This window comes from Cyprinodon variegatus, unplaced genomic scaffold, assembly GCF_000732505.1.
Source record: "Cyprinodon variegatus isolate N-32 unplaced genomic scaffold, C_variegatus-1.0 Scaffold1062, whole genome shotgun sequence".
In the NCBI taxonomy this organism is placed as follows: domain Eukaryota; kingdom Metazoa; phylum Chordata; class Actinopteri; order Cyprinodontiformes; family Cyprinodontidae; genus Cyprinodon; species Cyprinodon variegatus.
The window spans coordinates 7,611-30,943 of NW_015151515.1; the positions used below are offsets into that span (position 1 = coordinate 7,611).

At 36.4% G+C, this 23,333-nt stretch overlaps 1 protein-coding gene across 1 annotated transcript; it reads left to right on the top strand.

The window, feature by feature from the left end:
* Window positions 1-4: 4 nt before the first annotated feature.
* Window positions 5-20,633, top strand: LOC107101169 (proline-rich transmembrane protein 4-like). Its single transcript, XM_015399964.1, has 3 exons — window positions 5-1,660; window positions 7,733-7,870; window positions 15,822-20,633. Exons 1-3 carry the CDS (start codon window positions 88-90, stop codon window positions 17,846-17,848), a joined length of 3,738 nt encoding a protein of 1,245 aa, XP_015255450.1. The 5' UTR covers window positions 5-87; the 3' UTR covers window positions 17,849-20,633.
* The last annotated feature ends 2,700 nt before the right edge of the window (window positions 20,634-23,333 follow it).

The following is a 23,333-nucleotide window of genomic DNA, read 5'->3' on the forward strand; positions in this document are numbered from 1 at the left end:
GCCATTGGTAGAAGCCAGCCCTATCTGCCTCAGGGGTCAGAAGAATAGAGAACAACATGTGACAATCAGTGCTCCACAGTCGACAGGATGCTTCGATTTCCTCAGACCTTGGCTCTCTTCTTTTGGTATTATTTGTTACTTCACAATCGAGCTCTGGCTGATGAAGAGGCCACTGGAGAGGAGAAATCTGGCATTTACTCGTGGTTTCCATCCATACCCAAGCTCCCATCCATACCCAAGCTCCCATCCCTACCCAAGCTCCCATCCCTACCCTCATTTGGCCTTTTCGGAAGCTCAAATGGCATAAATGAAGATGCTGTCTCAACAACAACTGCCAAAGGGATGAGGGAACTAACAAGTCCTTTTCAAGACCAAGCTGCATCGGGAGAAGAGAGCAATTTTGAGCAATCCCAAGAAATCACAACATTGACTCAAAGCCTCTTTATGAGTGTGACAGAGATAAGAACTGAACCACTTCCCACTAGGACATCAGATTTGCCACACAGAGGCACAGCTCAGAGAATAAGTGAAGCTATTGTTTCTCCCACCAGCAGTTTTATCATAAACACATTGTTCACCAAGAGTCCACACAGAACTAACCCTTCAGTACAGAACAAAACACATAATCTAACATCATGGAGATCTACCACAATTGGAAATCCTAGTAAAGATGACCCCGAAAATCCACTTTCAGATGACGTAAAAGTAGATCAGGAAGTTTACTTTACAAAAAGCATTCCTTCAACAGTCCCTCCAGAAACTACAGTTCCTACAGCCCTGACGTGGAACACAGTCCAAACAACAACACCCAACCCCGGACTAGTGGAGACTGCTCAGACCAGCACACACCCTCAGGGGCATATTACACTTCCCACCATTTCAAGAATGAATGTTGTTGCAAAAAAAGAAGATTTAGCTGTTAGTGTCGCCGTATACTCATTAGAAGGAACATCTGAAATTTACCCCACAAAGGGTCACTCAAACATAGGCATTTCTGAGAGGAGTCTGGTCAATACTGAGCAGCAGCCAGTGGTCTTTTCTTCCATGCCAAGGATGGATCCGGCTGTGGCAGAAGTCACAACAGAAATTCACCCCACTCAAAACTCTTTAGAAATGGATTTCTCAGGCACCAGTATGGTGACTGCTGGACAAATGTCAGAAGTATTCCCTGCTGCTCTCAGGACTGATCATAACTTAGTAGTTCAGGACACAACATCAGAAATGTATCCAACAAAAGGCCTTTTAGAATTGGAATTTTCTGATAACATTATCCAGAGTTCCCAACAACAGCCAAGAGTATTGCCTACCATATCAAGGATTGATCATAACTTGGAAAAGGATGAGAAAACACCAGGCATATACTACACACAACGCCATTTAGACTTGGACTTCTCCGAGACCAGTACAGTAAATGCTAAACAAGGTCCAGGACTCTTTTCTTCCACCGTTAGGAGGAATCCTAATTTAGACGTGGAGAGCACAACACAGGAAATCCAGACTACCCAGAGCCATTTCGACTTGGGCTCTTCTGAGAGGACAACAATGAATGCTGTACAACCTGGAATATTCTCTACTACCCTCTTGATTGATCAGAATTTTGCTGTGGAGTCGATACCAAGCACAACTCAAAGCCATGGGACTAACATTCCAATTCCAGAGGGTAAGCAGACTTCAGCAAATCTATGGAGGAAATTGAGTAAATGAATGTAATCAATCATGTGCATGCAGATCTTTAGGGTTCAATTTGGTCAATATCATCTCTGTCATTAGTCCTGAGAGTTACAAAAAAACTAAATTCTTTGAAATTGCTGCTGGTAAAAGCATAGCTTAAAAGAAATGTAAAGAACAAATAGAAAAACAGTAAGTAAAACCTAGCCAACACAAGCAAATCTGCTTCTTGATCAGGCTTGGCAATGTAAGGGTCAATATTTTAAGTGCTGCTGAGGGTTTCTCACTCACTTCATCCCTCTCTGACTCTTAAGCATTAGCTTTTAATGGTTGCTATATCACAGTTTGCTACAATCTGCTTGTCTTAATATTAAATCAAGGTTAAGTAAAATTATACAAAAATAGCCTGTTTACCTTTTTATAGATATACTTTTCCAAAACACTAGATATAAACTGATAAAGTATATCCAAATCTAATTTGTGAAGATAACATTGCATTATTAAGGGAGTTATACCCATTAGTACCCGTAAGAAAATGCTGGATATAATATACATATATACACACAAAAATACATACAAATATACATACATACACACACAAGTAAAATTAGAAATAGCATTTCTGATAAATTAGCATTTTAAATTTAAATAGTAATATTTAATAAAAGTACAGGTACAAAAGAAACACACATTTTGTGATAAAGCATAATTTTAGTTGAATTATTATTTTTTTTTTTATTTAATTACATTTTTATTTTTATTCATTAAACTAAATATGTAGCAACAAAAATTAAGACTTGAGCCTGGGTTTACTTTCTAGTTTGATCTTTGATCACCCAGTGTACTAAATAAACATTATTCAAGTGTCAATAAAATAATAAATGTGAAATTCAAATTATAATGTCCATTAAATGTGTTATTTGTCATTTGGGTCATTTGAATAAGTTCTCACCTTGGAAACGGAGATTATTCCGGTCAAGAATTATTTTATGTTACGAAAAACACTGAAAAAAGCTTTTAGATAATGACCTATCATATACACTGCATGTTTTAAACAAAAAAAAATAATATATCTATCTTTATCTCACTCTATCATATGTGTATATATATATATATATATATATATATATATATATATATATATATATATATATAAATGGCTCAATTTAAAGTCATGAAGACACTCTCCAAGTGTCTTTTAATCTCATAATGAAATATCTGCAAAGATCAAATTTCTAAATTATGATGTCACTGCAAAAGTAAAAGTCTGGAATCAATTTTTAAATGATACACAGAGGAGTGTCTTAAAAGGACATTTAGTAGTTTTTAACATGAAATGGTGTAATTCAATGGTCAAACTGCCAAATGAGTCAAGTGTTGACTTGTAAAGAGAAAACCGCCAGCAACATGAGAGCTCTTGGAAATATGAGCTGCTTTAGAAACACAAAAAAATAATACAGGGTTATTAAATTTCCAATGCATACATCAAGAACAAAGCCATGGAATCCATTGGGCAATATGTTGTGACTCAAAATACCCTTTGAATGATGTGTTGCTTACTTGTCATCTATCCAAAGCTCTGTGTTAATTTTCCTTCTCACTGTTACTTTCAAATGTAACGCTTCTCTTTTGTGTTTAAAAGTCCTCCAAATCTGATACTACAAGTTTAACCCTTTAGAAGGAGCTTTTTAAAAGCAATACCACTTCAGTTCTGTATGAATTGCAATGTAAAGAAAGAGAAGATAGTCTAAAGAGCCAACATAAAAGGAAAAAAGGTGTCTCTCAGGGATCCCTTGTTTGACATTGAAGCACTACATTTTTTCCTTCCCATCCCCCATAACTGGTGCAAGTTGGGTGTATGTATGCTTAATGTGAATTCAGAAGATCTTCCTGCAAGTGCACACACATTCATCATGTTGGGTCAAAGGTTGAACAAGAAAATGATGAGTCGATTATTCTAAGTGAGGGAGGCTTTGGTATGCGATTGATGAAATCATGATTGATGACTTTCCATCGTCTAATGTTGCATCCCAGCTCATGTCTTTTAATGTATCCTTTTGATACAGCATAACATTTTAATTAACTTCAAAGTGCAATTTATTACATTTTATTTTATGAAAAATATAAATCTTTCTATTTGATCCTCAAAGGGTTCTTAGTCTGCATAGTTTCCCCCTCAACTTCATTAGTGCATTGCTGCGGTTTAGTTTTAAGCATAGGTTTAAGTATTGGGTTATAAGGACACTTTAAAACTTATCAATGTTATAAAGATAAATGGCTTATTCTGTATGCCTTATTAAAACACAACATATGGTACAAAGTCAGACTTTCTTAAAATGTGTTGGAATGCAGCAATCACAGGTTTTGATCTTGCACCGTTTGCTGAACCTGCTGGATGTTTTGTCTGCGGCGGTTGTTGTGTCTGCAGTTGTTTTCAGTACAGTGGCAGATAGCAAAGAGAGGGGGTTTCAGCTGGGTATAGAGGGCTTCTGTGTTCACGTATCAGTATTCCGAATGCAGACTCAGCGAAACCGCCATTTCTCCTGTGGGACCGTCTGCTTGCCAGTTGCTATTAGGATGGCGAACAGGCTTCTTACCATTTAGACCCGTCCCTTTCTCCCAACCCCCCCAACAATGTAAGGAATCGTTTTATCTTTGTTCAAACACAAATCCCTCTTGCTTTCCTCCATGGACATAGGGTTTGACTTTATGGCCACTGATGCTTTGAAAGGATTAGATAAAAAGGGTGAGAGATATATAAATACGTAGACATGTACAAAAGGTACATTTAAATCAGACATCAAAATATTAATCTCCCAGATTTTGCAGAGTATTAGTAATTTAATCTCGAAAGATACTAAGCATCTTCTCCACAAAAGCGGGTAGCCTTGTATGCATCAAGAGTGCATTTGCTCTGCTCAATGGCCTTGCCCTTGAGAAGGCTGTCAGGGATGAAAAGAAACAGCAATGTTGTGCATCTGTGTCAGATAATCTATTGAGGGACCATTAAACATGAGGAAACAAGGGCAATTATGAAAGGACAGAAATAGAGGCTGGGGACTAAGTTTTCAAGAGCCAGAAGCATTAAATCATTGAATTACATACTATCCTCCTACCACCATTTCTATGCTAAATCAATAATAAGAAATCTTTGGCAAACAACATCTGTCCTTTAAGGATATTCCACCTTTATGCACCTTTAAAAAACAGGTCTTGTTTTATTGTAGTGCTTAAAATTCTACATTTTTTCTACATTTTGATGATGTTTCTACAGTCTACCAAAAAAAAAAAAAACATAATTCAGACCTTTATAAATAATTAACTTTTTCAATCTTTCTAATACAAAAAAAATCCAAACATCCTAAATTCAGTCGGACTGTTAAGAATCTCCCAAAGAATAAAATAAATCAATCTTGTATGGTGAATGGGTAAATGGAAAATTGAATTTGCCATAAAAATATTTTTTTTTGTTATATATCTATATGTATATATAAATAAATTGACAGAGTTTGTTTTATAAAACATCTAAAAAAAAATATGGTAATGAGAACTACAACAATTAAATCTTGGTTACACTTAAAAGACAAAAATCATTCGTTAAATTAAACTATACAATATATAATACAATACAATATAAACTATACAATATACAATATATATAAAATATCTATGTGGTCACTTTAACAACAGCAAATTTGATTAATCACATAAACCCATTGACAAAACAATTAAGGCTTTGGGGATTTCATGACATTTATATAAATATAAAAAAAAAATCTAACATAGTTGTGCTATCTATTGAACCTAATTTTAGTGGGATATTGCCTAAAGAACTGATCCAAGCAGATATGGTCTTTTGACCCCCTACAGAAATTAAAATAAGAAATAACACAAAAGAAACACACACAAGAGTAAAGCAGAGGAATTACGAAAAGCTAAACTTTTTACTTCTTTTTACTGCTACCCATCATCAACTACCTTATTAAGCTGCTGCATCGCCTTCATTTTTAGCTCAGATTATTTCTAAGAAACCCATAGGAGCTTTCTTTCATAGAACTTATCCAGGTTTACAATGATAATGATGAAATTGTGAGAAACATTATCTTCCTGTTGAAGCTGTAAAACATTACATGAAACATGCCTTGCCAAAAATAGTCTCAGAATTCAGTGCGTTCTACCAATTACACTAGTAGAAATTGCTGCTAGTTATGACTATTATGATAAAAAAAAATACAAAAACACAGAGATTTACTTAGATTAGCTCATTATTATAAATTTGAATTACTATAAAACGTTTTAAAACTAATTCTTGTCACTGAGATATGTATAAACAGTTAATTGTAGGAGTTTAAAATCATATGGCATAAGAACTTTAGAAAAATAGATACACTAAAAAGTTCAAATAGGTGAATAAAGCTCCAAAACGCATTATGCTAACTCACTTATATTATATATATTCTGTGATAGTAAATGATAATTTGGCACCAACATGGAATATGGATCTTTTCAGCAACTAAACCAGAAACGTAGCTTCATCAGTGTCTGTGACTGTTGACTGAGTGAGTTTGTGAACATGTTTACCTTCATTAAATCATTTGTAGCAGATTTTATAATAGATAATTCAATCTCCCGTCACATGCTCCTGTGATGCTGCCTCTAAGCATATTTAAGAATGTCCTCTGAGCTGATTGTATTGTAGACATAAAGGACAAACCAGCTTTCCAATTTCTGAAAGCTTTTCTTTATAAATTATGTTAGTAAACCTACAAGCAATCTATTTCTTTTCCATTATGTTTATCGAAAAAGTATGATCCTTTAAAATGCTCAACAGCAGCACATCTAATTAAAGTTTGTAAATTCAATAGTTTAATTTGATAAAACCCCAGTGAAATATTTGTCTTCACTAAACAAAAACATGTCTAAAGTTACAACTTGACTAGCAATAGAGCAGAAATTTGGCGAGAAATCCTGTTTTGAATTAATATTTGCAGACAAATGTGCAGTAATACATAATACTTAAAAAATGAAATATGAACTAAAAAAGCAGTTCATGGGTGTGGATTCAAATATTTCAATTAATCTACTGTGGTAATGAAGAATATTTCCATGTTTTATTTAATTTTTTTTGTACTTTAAAATGTTGTCATAAGTACTTTTTAATGTAAAACTTTCAGACCCCTCATAACTGTCTAACTCACTCACTGTTATTGGGTTAAATATCATTAAGTCTTACCAAAAAAAAAGAACAATTCTCCTGCTAAACCAGATTACCTTACTAGTATAAGATACACAAAAAGAAGGTAAAGTAATGTAACTTGTCATTTTTAGATGAAAAATATCCAGCTAAAACAATTTTGGAAGCTTTATCATGGCAACAAGTGTGTGCATCTATATATAAATATATATAAACATACCGAATATCATGGAAATTAAACATAGCACTTATGTTGATCCATTCATTCTTCTGACCGGAGCTATAGCGCTGACTGATATATTATTTAGTGACTTAATCATCCTCTATTTAATAATTTCATTTTGGGAGTGTTACTTATTTGGGGTTTCAAAATATGTTCTTGATTTGTATCTGATATGATTGTCATCCAACACTGAAAAAATAAAAAGTCCAAATATACAGTACATGATCAAAGGACATTTGATTGTGTTTGGCTGTTAAAGTCATTTAAAAACATCCACTTTCCCCTGGTTACAGTAGAAGAGTCTGAATTAGCAGTGAGCCAGGATGTACACACCCATCCACATAAGCATGTCAATGTAATTAGACCACAGAGGCCTAGTCTACAGTACTATGAATGGCTGCCTGTAACTAAGCGGTTGATAGGCCAATTCCTGACAGAACTGGGTTAAGAAAAGTAATCGTTCCATTTTCCAGAGTAAAGTGTCAGATATGCTGTGTGCAGAGCAAGGAAATGGTTAAACCGTTGTCTGGAAAGCTTTAGGTTAACTCCTCTATTTGCTTCTTCACAGGCACAGTGCTTTTTTTTTTTTTACATTAAATTAATTTTAGATCACCATCAGTGATGACTAACTACTTGTGTCTTCCTAGACCTCCCAGGCAAAGAGACTAAGCAGGAAGATGAAGGTGTGATTACTTCAGCTACGGACAGAGATACCCCCATAAATTTGACAGACCGTTCCACATCATCTGCTCAACAGCCAACAACATCCACATCACAGAACACAGGTGAGTAAACACTCCTGCAAAGGAAATCAAACTCCTTTTTAATTATGCATTTACAACAAAAACTGTTTGCTGCCTTCTTCCTAATCTAACCTGCATGCTGCGACACCTGTAAATGTTTGAATTTACTAAGATACAATTACCGTGCATCCCCCATCTTGATACTTCTAATTGCTTCCAGTGTGAGAGGAAAACTGCTCACACAAACTAGCAGCTTTGAAGAACACAAGAGAGAAAAAGGGAAAGGGATCAATGCCCACCTAGTAAACAAACATGCCCCACTACATTCTGTTAGATTTAGAGAAAGAAATAGGTTTAAAGATAAGCAACTAGCATAATCAATCATCTGAAAAAAAATGTTTTTTTATTAACCAACTGCATGACATTACAGCAGTCTTTACATGTAATTTGTTTTATTCTTTTTTCTAAAATTTGATGTGGCTCAAGTCTCACAGCTGTTAAGGATTCAGTTATCCCAGATTTTGCAGGTACTAAAATTAAAATATCCTCAAAAAGTTAGTTTATCTTTTTATTCATCTTCCTAGCTCATAACACAGATTCCAATTTAATTAAATGCAAATAATGTTAAAATTAACAGAAGAAAATGATCAAAATAGAGCAATGTTTATTATATCTACATGACTAATAAATGTTTTATTTTATCTAATTTAATGACTGAAATAGCAATGATGATAATTTTATCTAATGAGATGTGTCTGTACATAAGGAAAAAAAGAAACATTTGCTTGGGTTTCTGTGCAAGAAGACGATAAAATTTGTTTCCAGGAACTGTTGGACAAAACCTTTATGATAATCAAAATTCTTACATTTTGATTAACATAAATCTGTAACATTTTGCTGCCACTTTAACATGTGAGTCCTGCGACCCCAGCTTTCATTGTTGGATGACCTTATACCAGCATCCTGAGCAATACAAACCTGCAGTACCTAGTTCTGCTGTATTGCCAGCAAAAATTACATAAACAGATACAAAAAAAGCTCATTTTTGCTTTCGGTTCTGACCCTGCATTTTGGTTTGTCTGAAATGTAATGCTGTAATTTTAAAACTCTTTATACCATGTTTAAAGAAAAATTCAGATTTACCTATCACATTTCATGCTAACATACATCTAAAGCCAACTTGGCAGCTTCCATTTCTTTTAACAAAAATATTTCATATACTTCCGGCCCAGCTCCTCCTTTTCAACCTGCATCCATTTTTAATAAGGCTTTTTTTTTTTTTTTGGTTGTTCACATATGAAGGGTGGAGACTGGCCAAAATAAATCAAAATAGAGATTATTATATTGCAAACACAAATAGAGCAATTTCTGTAACAAACTGAATCTGACTGAGTTGTAAATAAAACTGCTAAATAACACATTCTATCCAAGTTGCATTGAAGCATGAGTTATAAAAAGAAAAAGAAGATTTTCTACCTTTTTTTACGACCCCCTTGTGGTTCAGGTAATACATCCAATATTTCAGTTTGCATCTGCAGAGGCTTCATAGTATTGCAGTGGAGAGCTCAAACAGTATATTTCCACAGTGTCTGAAAATTAAGCAGATTTTATAAAACGTTGATTACAAACTATTATTTACACAGATAAGAAAAGATTAAAACAATCTCTAAGTACTAAAATAAATGTTGTTTTTCACTCTTGCTATGATTTTCTATATTTTCATTTCCTTTAGGGGCCATAGTAGCTTCAATGGCATGCATAGTTATTGTTTTGTAAGAGAGGTCATTGTCATCCATATGATGTCTGCTAGCAGAGTATAAAAGGTGAGGTAAAAGTGCTGACATACTCTAAAAACATATATAAATATGTTAATATTCAGATAAAGCCTGTATAATTTGCAGATGAATTTGGAAATATTCATAATCATGAAGCTTATTCCCATTCTGTTATGTTTTTGAATGAATCCACATTTGGCCCAGTTCACAGCAGCAGATGTAACCTACATTACCTTACCTAAAATAGCAGATGATGTAAAGTCATTTTCAAAAATAGAACTGTCAAACTTTCAATGGGTAAATGATGGAAGGTCATGTACTATTTAATTTGCTACGGGAAAAGTGAGAGAAATAAAAAAAAAACAGTTGTTGTAATTGAGTCCATTTATTAATTTCTGGATAAACCAAAAGAGACTGATGAAACAAATTTGCAGTTCCTTTTTGCTTTATAAACAGCCCAAAAAGCTGTTTTGCAATTCCCCTCATGTAAACTTGTCCTTCTCATAAAGTTTAAAACACCTTCCCTCAGAGCTTTGTCTTAATTGCCTTTTCACAAGTGGATGTGATGAAAAAAGACAACAAGCACCTCCCGGCTTAGAGCCTTTAATTTTATGATGCATAATCAGCTTGCAGCCTATTTGAAATTGTTCTGGGTTTTGTAGTCCTTTGACAATAAAGAGCGTTAGGCCTTTATTAGTTTACAGGTTAGGTTCCTCAAGTGAGACGTTGCAGTCTTTAGAAGGGAGGAATGAAAGACATTAAAACAAACCCTGTGCACCACTGTGGATTTCTTTTGGCATATTATGCTGTTAGCCTTCATTACTTCTGCCAAGGAGGTTATGTTTTTAGGAGGGTTTGTGTTTCTCTGTCTCTCTGTCTAGCTGTGTACAGGATAACTTGAAAAGTTATGAACGGATCTTAATGAGGTTTTTACTAGCGCTGCACCTCATGCCAAGAGACAATCTATTAAAGGGGTCATAGAATGATTCTATAGGGTGTTTGCTGCTCGTTCTTAAGGTCTCTGAATAGGGTGTGTAACATTGATTAGGCTGAAAACTGGCATGTTTGCTGATCTATGAGCCCTAATGCAAGCCTGGTTAAAAGCCCTAGAATGAAACGACAGGTTATCTTGCTTTTATGGTATGCTGATGAATATTTAGATGAGCTGTGCTCTGATTGGTTGGTTTACAACGAGCGAAGCTGCTGAGCAAAGAGGGATCATAGCAACAAGCACTCACTCACTGAAAGATCAAATTGTTGATATGGTAGGGTGATCAGACGTCCTCTTTTTCCCAGACATGTCCTACTTTTCATCTGTATATCAATTTCGGGGCGTGACAAAAGTACAGGCCAGAACCAAATAAAGCAAATCCTTTGGATTCACCCGTTTTATGGTGGAAGTTTAGAATTGTGAGATTTGCAGAGAAAGGAGATGTCGATGGGGTTTGAACTTCTCTGTACGTCCATGTACCCCAATTCCAGTGGGTGACACTGAACTATTGTTATTCCTGTATGACAAAGTAAACCTGTTTTGCATTCTACGACCCCTTTAAATTTTGGTGATAATCCAGACCATAATCCAGATACAGGACTTTTTTAAGGATTCTTAAATTCCCCCTAAACCAGACGCTGGCAGCAGTGACTATTTGCTGCCTCAGCACTGGACTCCAAAAGTCATGATCCAGACATGCAAGTTTAAGCTATACTGTAGGTGTAAAGGCAAAATATGAGGCAAAATTTGCTGCTTGGCAGAGGTTTTTCTTGTTAATAATGGCTTAATTCAAAATACACCTTCTGAATCTACTGCAGAAATCAGATAAAGTGATAAAGGCCCTCATTAACACTTAACTCTCAAAATTATTTGCAGTAAATAGGGAAATACTACTATCTTTTCGCTACTTAGTTTAATATTCATCCTAAATGCATTATTATAAAATATTTTTTTCATAATATTAAAATAATATTTTAAACTTTGCATAACTCCAAATGCGAAAAGATTATGAAACATCTGTAAGCGTAGCAAGACAAGGCTGCCTGTTCACTCAAACATACAAGTAGAGCATGAAAAGCACTATCCAGGGAAGAGGTCAAGACATTAATAACTCTAGAGGGGATCCACAGTTCAAGAGGGAATATCTTTTGGTGGCATAACTAATATTCCAGTTATTGGAAAAACTTGTTAAAATGAAAAGAAAAAGGACATAGCAGACAAGTGTAATAAAATTAAACCTTTTGTTTAATATGCTGAAAATAATCTGAAAATATATATTTTTTTTTTGGTAGGTAAACTGAAGCCAGTTAAAGAAAAGATCCATGAAAGTTTAGGTCGACAGAATTTGCAGTTGTCTTGAGAATGGGGTGTATGTTCAGCTTTTAGCAGGACAGCAACCCAAATTCCACTAACACCACCCCTAAATTGGTATTAACAGAAAATCTATATCTAATCTGATTCAGCATAATAATTATTTAAATGTTAAAGGCCAGTAGAGGCAGACCCCCAAAATCTGCAGCTGTAACTAGACTTTGAACTCTGAACATACAAACATTACACAGTTTTCAGATTTCAGTCTATTTAAAAGGGTATTTTATTAATCTTTTTCCCCATTTTTAATAGTTTATGCATTGTGTTGTTTTATAACATGCATTCTAATTGGAGTTGTAGTCATTATACAACAGAATATGAAAGGTTTAAGGTGTAGTAGTTTATGGCACATGTACAATTTGTGTTGGGAAGATGCAATTCGGGGGATAAACAATAGCTCACATTTAAGCATCTTTTTAGTTTTATTCTTTTGGTATTCATTCTGGTTCTTTTTTTCTGTCTCCTTCTGATGTGCCAACTTAGCTTAACCCAAGAGACTTGTTAAGTCAGGAATGTGTCGGATAACCAAGCAGCATGAAGTGGAAAGTCATGCTCTTATCTGTCAGTGTACCATAGGCACCCTCACAGCAAGCACACAAATTACATGTGACATCAACTGACAAGAGCAAAAGAAAAACATGGGCCTAATTTCAACACCCATCACTGTTTCCAGTTGGTCTGACTCACTGGCTTCTAAGCCATTTCCCTGAAAAGTAAACAACTGGCCAGACAAATCACTGATGTCACACTGTCATGGACCCCACCTACTTTATCTGCTCTCCCTTCATTTGAAATATCTGCAGCTCCATGTTTTATTTAACACTTTGGACAAATTTCCTATACAGCTACAGCTACTGCATAGCAACATTTCCAGGACGTACGTGTTTGTACTGTTGAAGTAAAACATGTGATGTAGTGCCAAGTTATGAATGTAATTCATTCAGATACTCTGCTAAGTGCTTACAGATCTCGGTTCTCTTTGCCATTTTAAGACGATGTTTTGCAGAAAAGATGATTATGGAAACATGCACACAAAAAGTCCTTATGACAGCATTTTGTTAGAAAACTTATTAGACAGTATTAAACAACACCTAACGGTTTATGCTCCTCTTAGGGATATGATGAGGCCTAAAACATTACAGGGCACTCTGAAGTAAAGCTGCTGAATCACGCTGCCATACGCACTTGTAGCACTCCGTGGGGTCATTTTTCTTCAAGCTTGACATTCTCATCCAAGCCTGGCACCTGTATGCAACTCTAAGGTCACAAAAAAATTGTACAGACATCTGGAAAACAGAAGAAAGAGAGGAGTGCAAGTGTTTTTAAAAAGTGTTAAATCATTTTGGTGAAGATTATTTTCCCTTACTGCTGTTACATGAAGGTTGCCGAGAGGTTTTTAACCTCTCAGCAATAATAAAGGTATATTAAAAGATCCCTCTCATCTTTTCTTTCTAGCCCTGCAGCTCAAGACATGTTGACATAACAGAACAAACAAGGCAGCAAAGCAGATTTTATGAAAAACCTGAAACAACTTGGAAACTTATGGCCTATAAAATAGAATAGTTTAATTTGCTGAAAAAAGGTTTAGAAATACTAGACCCACACATGGGTGTTTCCTTTTTAATGCAGGCATTTTTAAGGGACAATAACCAACAGTAGGAAATTAGGGCAACATAAGAATATAAGAAACAAAGTATATATCTTATAAAACTAAATGCCTGAAATAATAATTAAAAACTAGAGAATTTTTTTTTCCCTTTGAGAAACATCAATTTATATAGAGACTTTCTGCATTCTCTAGGTTTTTTCAAGAGCAAATTTACAAATTGTTTCTATATTTCATATAAACTCATGTAGCTACATATACAAATAAGAAACAAAATATTGAAATGGAACAATAAATAGCAAAATGCTAATATTCTATCATTTACTCTGATTTAAGCATGTGTAAAGAACTTTCAGTTTTGGTCAATTTTGACTCCCCCAGTGGACAAAACTTGTATTGTTTTGCCTCAGGGAAGATAGCATTTCCCATGAGGTGCCGCGCAGTGCATGGTAATTCTAATCTCCTAGTCGCCTGCAGCTGGATTTAACTACGTACATTTTTGTTTCCAGTGGCTGTGTGAAAGATGAATAGTGATGAGGTAATGAATCAAAGTGTGCCGAAACAAATACATAAGACGCTGTTGAAAATACAAGACATTTAACTTTGCTTTTGTACCATAATACTGCACCAGGCTTGCCAGTGGATTCAAACAAGTCCAGCCTTCTCTGCCCTCCACCGCCCCTCACTCAGCAGTACACTGTGTTGCCTACCAAATATGACAGCTGACACACAAAAAAGGCAAAGAAAGATGCCAAACTACTACTTACTACTGTTCTGTGTGCTAATAACATTGTGGAGGAGCTTCAGCTGCAATACCGTTGTTGAAGATATCATATTTTGGCATCTGTGCTTAAATGTCAGCCAAATCCATTTGCACAGGTACAGATAAAACCTTTTAATAAACCAATCATTACCTGCCACATATGACTCACTAACCATTTAAAAACAATTATTTTCATTATTTTTTTATGGAACTATTCACATATTTGTATTACATTAAAACGCACATACATTAGTTAACATGGTTCATTGCAATTTCCTTTTTTTCCTGAGTACAGCAGCCGGCTCACAAGGCCCGTCCTTCAAAACTGGCAAAAAGAAGGCTGCATTTGTCATCCGCATAATGAGTCTTCCAATCTGAACAGGCCGAAAAGGCTATGAAGACGCCACTGCCAGATCCGAACACACCAAAAGTCACTCAGGGAAATTTAGTCGCATGATCTTCCATCTTTGTCACAAATGGGGAAAGGGGGAAAGTGACGTATGCCATAAAACAATCTGCACATTTGTAGTTGTTTTGAGTGGTAGGGTCGATACCAACCTCCTTAAAGTTGCAGTGAAAGTGATACAAATCCCCTCAGGCCATGACAGAGGTGTCATTCAACTAGTTGTACGACGACGTATAATCACAAAAGTTAAATTGAAAAGTTAGTGTCGGTTTAACTGAACTAACAGTTTAAACTGTCTATTTGTCACTGGTGTTTATAATGGTGCCATGCTGTTCATGAAGGTGTTTTTGCCTCTGATGATCCAGAAGCCTAATGACTAAAGTGTGTGTGTACACCCGAGAGGCTGGTCCTCCTTGTGTTGCACTAGCATTAAAAGCTAGCATGCACTTAACAATGATTATAATGAACAAGACAGGCACACATTGTGGAGCTCAGTATTTTTGAACTAGGAAACAGACACGCTTTCCATGTGAACTAACTGGTTTACATCCAGTAATGCAACCACATAAACAAATACAATAAAGATCCGCTATGCATGCCTCTCTGCAAATTTCATAGAAACAATTATAGACATGGTTACTCCCTAATCCTCAAAGCTAAATTACTTCCTTTGTAGTTCCAAAACATGACTAACACAATCATAAGTTACATGGAAAGTCCAGATGGCTTATGTAATGCAGGAAAAAGTAGCTCTGTGGTTGTGTGAAGGCACACACAAAAACACACACTTGTCCAGGCTTAGCTCTATTTGAAGTTGTCTACTCCCAAGCTTTTCCACAGGATCAGCACATTAAGGGCTTATTATTTTTGTATTGTGGATGTAAGCAGATTTGTTGATTATTCAAGATATATTTTCATGTTTTCATTCTCATAAGTTTCTAAATGTTGCTGAAGATAACTTCTACTGTTGTAAAGGATGCCTGTTCGTGTCTTGTCTTCTTAATTTATGACTGTCAAAGTCATGTGATTTCTATCAGATATGCAAAGTAAATTAGATTATATGATTCTTTCTTTGTTGCAGGTATTTCCTCTGAATCTCCATCTATACGTCTGTATGACGAAGAGTGGATATCTGACATACCAAGCAGTGACAGCACCTTACTTCCTGACTGCAATAAAGAAGGCTCTGGTATCTGCAACCTCTCCTACACCTGGGATGCCACTACTACCATGAGCATGAAGCCAACACAAAATATTACTGCCACAAATCACTCAACCAACCCTTTTTTAATCCCACCTGCACCAATGCTAGTGCCCTTGTACACAGACTGGAACAGTGCCATTGCGACCTGGGGCTTGGCATGGGAGGCACATGTCTACGGTGCAGGTGGAATCTTTGCAGTGTTAACGCTTGCCTCTGCACTAAATCTGCTTTGTTTGCCGCTGAGATGTCCATCAGGGTGCGGCTACTTTGCTTTGGTTAGCCTGTTCCTTCTAGCTGCTGGATGCACAAGATCATTTTCTCTGCTGTATGACGCCTATGGTCACCATGATCGCATATCCTCCACAGAGGCCTCGCTCATGCTGTACGAAGCACCTTTTCCCTGCCTTACTGCAGCTTTCGGTTTGGTTTTTCTTCTCCTCTCAATGCGTTCAAGAATGCAGCTCTCCTATTCAGCCTTCCAGAGACCCTGTTTCCTAGCCTGCCTGGTCGTCTTGCACTTTGCTGCTGCATTTGGTCCAGTGACTTTCTTAAAGTTCTACCAGCAAAAGCCTCCTTTGTGCCTCTTTCTGTCATTGATCTCTCGTGGAGCCTTTGTGGCACTCGCAACATTTCTATCTGCTGCCTATTTTGTTTTCTATGTCTATGTCCGGGCTGACTCAAAGCACATATATCATTTAAACAACACATCTCCAACACCTGCTGAACGCTACAACCGCTGCCCATTTGCAGAGAGCAAAGACTGGAATCGCGCAGCTGTAACAGTTTGCTTGTCAGCATTGTTTTCTTTGGCATGTGCAGGACTACAGTTATATGCAATGCTTAATGCTATAGGTGTTATAGGTGGAGAGGAAGTCTTTTATCCTTGGCCCTGGTGGGCTTTTCAGTTTAGCTGTAGAATATGCGAGCTTGGCGTTTGTCTCACATTAGCTTTGGTGGTTGCCCAACCAGTTTTTTGTTCCGATCAGCTTCCAGCAGCTGGAAGTTGTTGGACTGAACTACTAGCAACCAAATCCCCAATCCTGCCTGGGACCTACCAGTGGACGCTCAGCCAGCAGGAGAAGCTTGCTATCGTTGACACAGTTGGGCTTGGTGAGACAGAGAACCTTCCACTGTACACTTTGATGGATGAGAGGCTTGGTAGCAGCCTGAACGGCTTGGACCTACTCTACCATAGCAACCGGGCTTTAGCCTATCGAGACCTCGACTTGGATTTAGGGTTACTGGGTTCCAAAAAACCTGAGGATGTGGAAGGCAGAGAACCTTCAGGTGGATCGTCATTTACAAGCGACTCCACTGCAGACCTGCGGCCCCCTTCACCAATCAACTTGCGGCGTAGCATAGATGAGGCACTCTTCAGCGAGGCATTGTTTCCCATGAGCCTCTTCAGCCCTGCTAAACCCATTTGCTCCAGTGACACATCTGTAAAAGACCATTGGGCACTCTCCGGCAGTGGCCCATGTGGTTCTCTCTTTACTGAATCCAGTCTTTATCGAACCTCATCTTGCTTAGAAATGACCTCTGACCCACAGTTCCCTTCCAACCAGTGTCAAGGTGTAGCCACAGGGGGTATTCCAGTATCTCCCTCCATGGTCTCATCCTCCAGTGGTTCATCCCCTGAACATTGGAAGGGTAGTTCCTCTTTTGCTGGCTCCTCCCTGGTTCTTTGCCCAAATACTGAGAGACATACACGGCAGCTTCCGCAGGAAGGAGGCTCAGATATGGCATCCCATAACCCACAGAAAAAATACCAAGCCCTGGGAGCTGCCTCACAGGAAAGCCTAAACCTGTCAACTGAGACAGATCGATCTGTGCAGCAAGAATTCATCACAGTTTGCAGACAAATGGATTCTTTAAGCATCTGCAGTGAGACTATAGATTTATAAAAACAGACTGCTTTTTACAGCAAACCAACTGAAATTTTAAATGGTATTTAATAATGCATGTCAGCTTTACATACATTTAAAAAACTTTATATGCTAAAGTGTTTCAGGAGGCTTAATGATACTTTTTAAATATTGAGTGAATGTTCCTGATAGTCTAAGTGCCAAGACTGTCAAAAGCCAAGAGAATATTTGTACATTTTACATGTCTGATAAAAGCAGATGCTGTGTGTTATAATAAGGGTTAGTTTTACTAAGTGGAAATACAACAAGAAGTTATTTGTACAAATGTTTTTATGGCATTCCAACATTCCAGTAAGTTGTACTGTGACAGATATAGACTCTTAACTGCTACTGTTGTAATAAGCTACATAGGTCTCCAGTTATTATAGCTAATCCTTAGTCTGGATGTTTAAGTTTGTTAAGTTTTTTGTTTTTTTTCAAAACATAAGCACCTCATAACTACATATTTCTTAAAGTCATAGCAGATCGGTGCCCTCTGCTGGTAAAGTGCAGTATATCAAGCATTTGTTTCAATTCATTGCTGTGAATATTGTGTGCCTAATTACAGACCAGTTTTGTTTTTTGCTTTTTTTCCCCACACAGTTTTTTATATAAATAAACAACTTTGAATATATGAAAATATTAAAACAGATCATTGAAAAAAGGAGTTTATTAATCAAGGAATACAGACTTTTCAAAACCAAAACAGCCCTTTGTGTGATTGAAAAGAAAACCATATAACTGACCATTCCTGGGGGAAACAGCTGCAGTCAAGCTTTTTCCCCCCCTTTTTTGAGCCTCTTAGGTGTGAAATTGCTTGCTTGTTTCTGATCACTGTTCTGATATACCTAATGGATCTTGAACCTAAGGCGATAACCAAGTGGCTGGACTTTCACTTTTACAATTTTCTGTTAGAGGGCCAAATCCCCCTGTTCCACTAATTATGGCAAGCTGTAAAGTAGCAAGGCAAGCCCAGATCAGCCTACTACCACCCAAATGTTTGACTCGTGAAATTATGCACTATATAGTAGGTAAAATAAGTGCTGAACACACCATTTTTCTAAGGAAATATATTTCTAGAGGTACTATTGACATATTTTCATCAGATGTTGGTAACAATCCATGCAATGCACACATACAAAGAAATCAAACCATAGATGTCCAGAATGCAAGTTATGTGTAATAAAGGGAAATTACACAGGGGAAATGTATTGAACTCACTTACTGAAATTTATTTAATACTTTGCACAAAAGTCTTTGTTGGCAATGTTAGCTTTAAGACTCCTGCATTATGGAGAAATTTGTCGCACGCATTGCTCAGGTGTGGTTATGGCCCATTCCTCCACACAAACAGTCTTCAAATCTTGACGTTTTCATGGGTCTCCTCTATGAACTCTGATCTTTAGGTCTTTTCATAGATTTCCTATTGCCAGGTGATTGGCTGCGCTATTCTAGCAACCTTATTTTCTCTCTCTGAAACCAACAGAGTTTCCTTGGCTGTGTTTGAAGTCATCCTGTAGCTGAAATGTACACCCACGTTTCATCTTCATCATCCGGGTAGATGGCAGCAGATTTTTATTTAGAATGTCTCTGTACATTTTTCCATTCATCCCTCCTTCACTTATTTGAAGTTTGCCAGTACTACATGCTGAAAAACAGGGCCAAACCATAATGTTCCCACCTACAAAACTACACTGTTGGTATGGTGTATTGTGGCATTCAAAGAGATAAATTTAGGTCTCATCTGACCAGACTATATCCTCCCAGTATTTCACACGCTTGTCTAAATGTTGTGCAGCAAACTTTGGCTCTTGGAAAACTCTTCTGATAAAATTCTTCCACTCCTCTGTCAGAAATCTTGTGAGAAGCACCTGTTCAAGGTCGGTTTATGGTGAAATTATGTTCTTTCCACTTTTGGATTATGGTCCCAAACGTGCTCACTGAAACATTCAGAAGTTTAGAAATCCTTCTGTAACCAATGCCATCATTATGATTTGTAACAATAGGGTTGCCAAGGTCTTAGAAAAAGCTCTTCACTTTTACTCATCATGAAATGTTTCCTGTATGATATAAGAGACACATTTTTATAGGCCATCATTTGGGACTTAACAACCTAATTTTACTTTGCACTGACAAGGGACAGGATTGCTTTTTAATTACTGAGAGATTTCGGCTGGTGTCTTTGCTTTCCATGCTTTTTGCAACTCCCTTTCTTCATGTTTTCAATACTTTTCCCTGTGGCATTCCACATTAATACACACAACTAAATCACCGGACATCTATGGTTTGATTTCTTTGTATGTGTGGATTGCATGGATTGTTACCAACATCTGGTGAAAATGTCATATCAACAGCTCCTCTAGAAACATGTTTACAGAGATAAATGGTAGCATGTACATACTTATTTTACCCGTTGTATGTCAGATGCAACATGACCCACTTAAATTGATCATAGTCTATTTGGGCACTGGGCAAAATTCTGCATGTGGGTCAGTTCAAATTTAAGTGAAATAGTTGAGAACTTACATATATCCATATAATCAGTTGAAGACCTTTACTTTATTGGTGTTCTTTCTTGGTTTAGGAGGCAGGAAATACAATATCCATCGTTTTCCATTTCAACTGCCCCCTGGAGGTTGAAGTACTTTGAAACATAAAAACATGGTGTGTTAAAAAAAAAAGCTATTATAACATGTGCTGCAATCAATTAACAATGGCAATAGGGAAATTGGAGAAAGCATCCAGTCTTACAATCCTTGGGCAAGAAACTTAAATAAGAATCCTTAAAAGGTTAATAAAATATATTTTGCATACACAAATAAGACCTTTGTCTTTATGCTGTCATCTTACAATCCTTGGTAATATATCCATCAGCCTTACTGCACCAATATAACTAATAAAAATGTATGAAGATGTATAAATAGAGATTCCTTTATTATTAAGTATTATTCAACATGATTCCAGTAGGCTACAAAGGACTGCACCCAAGGACAGATTATCCAATGGACGTTATTGGCTGAGGCCCAGGGGGCCAAAGTCCACAAAGGGCCTATGCGGTCTTATACATATATAGTAGCCAATAACCAATAACACACTCGCTGTTGCTGATACTTAAATATAAAAAAAACAAAAGCTGAATAGAAGTGTATGATTCGTCAGCCACAATCATGGTAACCAGGGTAACCCGCCTGAGGGTTACCCCATCTGCTCGGACTGGGAATGATTTTTGGCCCTGGCATTTTTTCATCTACACCAGCCCATTTATGTCATAAATAGGATTTTACAGTTTGAAGAAATAGAAAATTACACCATATGCCAACCGTAACAAAGATGTGCATAGCAAGGAAGGGCTATATATACTGCATGCACCATTTAGGTAGCTAACATTGTATTCCTTCTTGAGCTTCTTGAGTTATTTACTGTCACAGGTAGGAGCTTCGGCCAGGAGAGTAAGTGTTGGGGCCGGTATGATTTAAGGAGGGCCGGCCCTCACACGCTGAAATTAGGACCAGCACACCGGGCTAATGCCCGGTATCACAGATTACCAGGCCGAGCCTGCACCTGTGAGAGTAATAGTAGGCTACCGGGAATAAATGAGAGAGAATAAAAGAAGGGGTTGTTTCAAATGGAAGTGAGAAAGATAAAGAGAGAAGGAAGTGTATTTAATAAGTAGTCTGTCATCAATTTACGCTTTCTTGGTTATTGTTTGTCATTTGGACACTTAGCCATAAAAAGTGAAAAAAAAAAAAAAAAAGCGTTAAGATATGGATTTAGATATCTGAATAAGGGATTTTCTTTCCTGTCTGCGCTGACTGGACCAAACCTGACTGATCGGAGCAAAAACAAATCTTTGCACTATGCTGTGAACAGGTGCAGCTTGAGCTGTGTGTATGTTGGATAGCAGGGCTGCTACAAACCGGTGAGTTTCATTGTTCTGGAAGCCTAGACTGATACATAATTTTTAAAGACCCATGGTTTAATTAATCCATATGCACTCTTAGATTTACAAATGTTTTTATTCTAAACTAACTTGATAGTGATTTTTTTTAATGGGTTTAGAGAGTAGCTTAGTTCTTATGTCAGAGCAGCTTATTTAGTCTATTTAATAAAGCCTGCTTGCATATGCAGCATTTAGCAGGCTGAGATGCCTTGAGAACCCAAAAAGAAATAAAAATAAAATGAATGTATTCATTTTAAAAATAATTTTTTTATATAGTCTTTTAATTTGATATTTCTATGAAATATATAAAAAAAGTTCTAAATGTAAGATAAATATACTGAAGAGAAAAACAATCACACTGATAGCAAAAACCGATGTTATTTAAGACTGAAGAAAAAATATTGAGAGAAAATGAGTTGTCATTTAATAAATGAAAGATACATTGACATTTGAAAAATTGCATTTAAGGGAAAAATTTTTCTCAAAAGTATACTTTTAACTCTCAATGTTTTTTTTTTAATTATTATTATTTTATTTTATTTTTTTGCAACCAGACTGAAAATATTTTGTCTGAAAAAAGGATTTCAAAACCAAAGTCTTTGCTCTGGATTCAGTAATTCTCTCCCAGAGTGAAAAATGTGTCATGGGCGACCCTGTATTTCTATTGGCCAGCCTTAACAGAACTGACAGCTGAGTGGTGATAACAGAATGTGGATGTATGAAAACTAGAAAAGTTTATAAACCATAAAGTCTAAAAGGAAACCTACAAGATCCAACTGGCTAGGATCCGGACTCATGTTTGTAAACACTATAGTAATAATATAGCTTCATCCGAGGAGTCTGCAAACACAGTCAATGACAGCAACATTAACTCTCATTTAGTAGATAATGACTGCAATCCTTCTCGTGATTAACTAGGATTTGATTTTATTGCTGTTTTGACTGAAATCTCAATGTACTAGGAAAAGGAATTCAGTTTGTTCTCTTTAATCCATTTATTGTACTTTCAAAATTATTTTCCACTTTTTCTATTTAATTTTTCAATTTAATACAAATCCAAAAATAACTCCAGTTTCCTCATGATTAAAGACAGAGGCAGAACAACCTTCTCACCTAATATCACCAATCAGCTGTCAATGTTCTTGAAACTGGCCAATAGGAAAACAGGCCCGCCCATGACACATTTTTCACATAGAAAATTCAGAGAAAATGTTTGCACACAAAAAAATAAATCAATATTTGAGAGTAAAATATAGAGCCATTTTACCTTAAAATATTTTCCAAATGCAACTTTCCTATGACAAAATATTTTCTCTCAAAACTTTTTCTTCACTCTAAAATAAAAAAAATTTCCATTAGTGTGAACCATTTTGTTCTTTCATATATATATATATATATATATATATATTAATTTTTTATTTAATAAAAATGCAAAAATAACTCCATAGTATCATGTGGTGAAGCCTACATCACTACAGTTTAACAAGAACTACAGAATATATGCTTAATTCTATAATGTAGAATAAAATGCAGAGCAAACTTCCA

What these genes read in the sequence shown, in the direction of transcription:
- LOC107101169 (XM_015399964.1), top strand. Translation starts at nt 88, where the DNA reads ATGCTTCGATTTCCTCAGACCTTGGCTCTCTTCTTTTGGTATTATTTG. An exon ending in TAACATTCCAATTCCAGAGG is followed by an intron (nt 1,661 to 7,732) that starts GTAAGCAGACTT and finishes GTGTCTTCCTAG; the next exon opens with ACCTCCCAGGCAAAGAGACT. An exon ending in ATCCACATCACAGAACACAG is followed by an intron (nt 7,871 to 15,821) that starts GTGAGTAAACAC and finishes TCTTTGTTGCAG; the next exon opens with GTATTTCCTCTGAATCTCCA.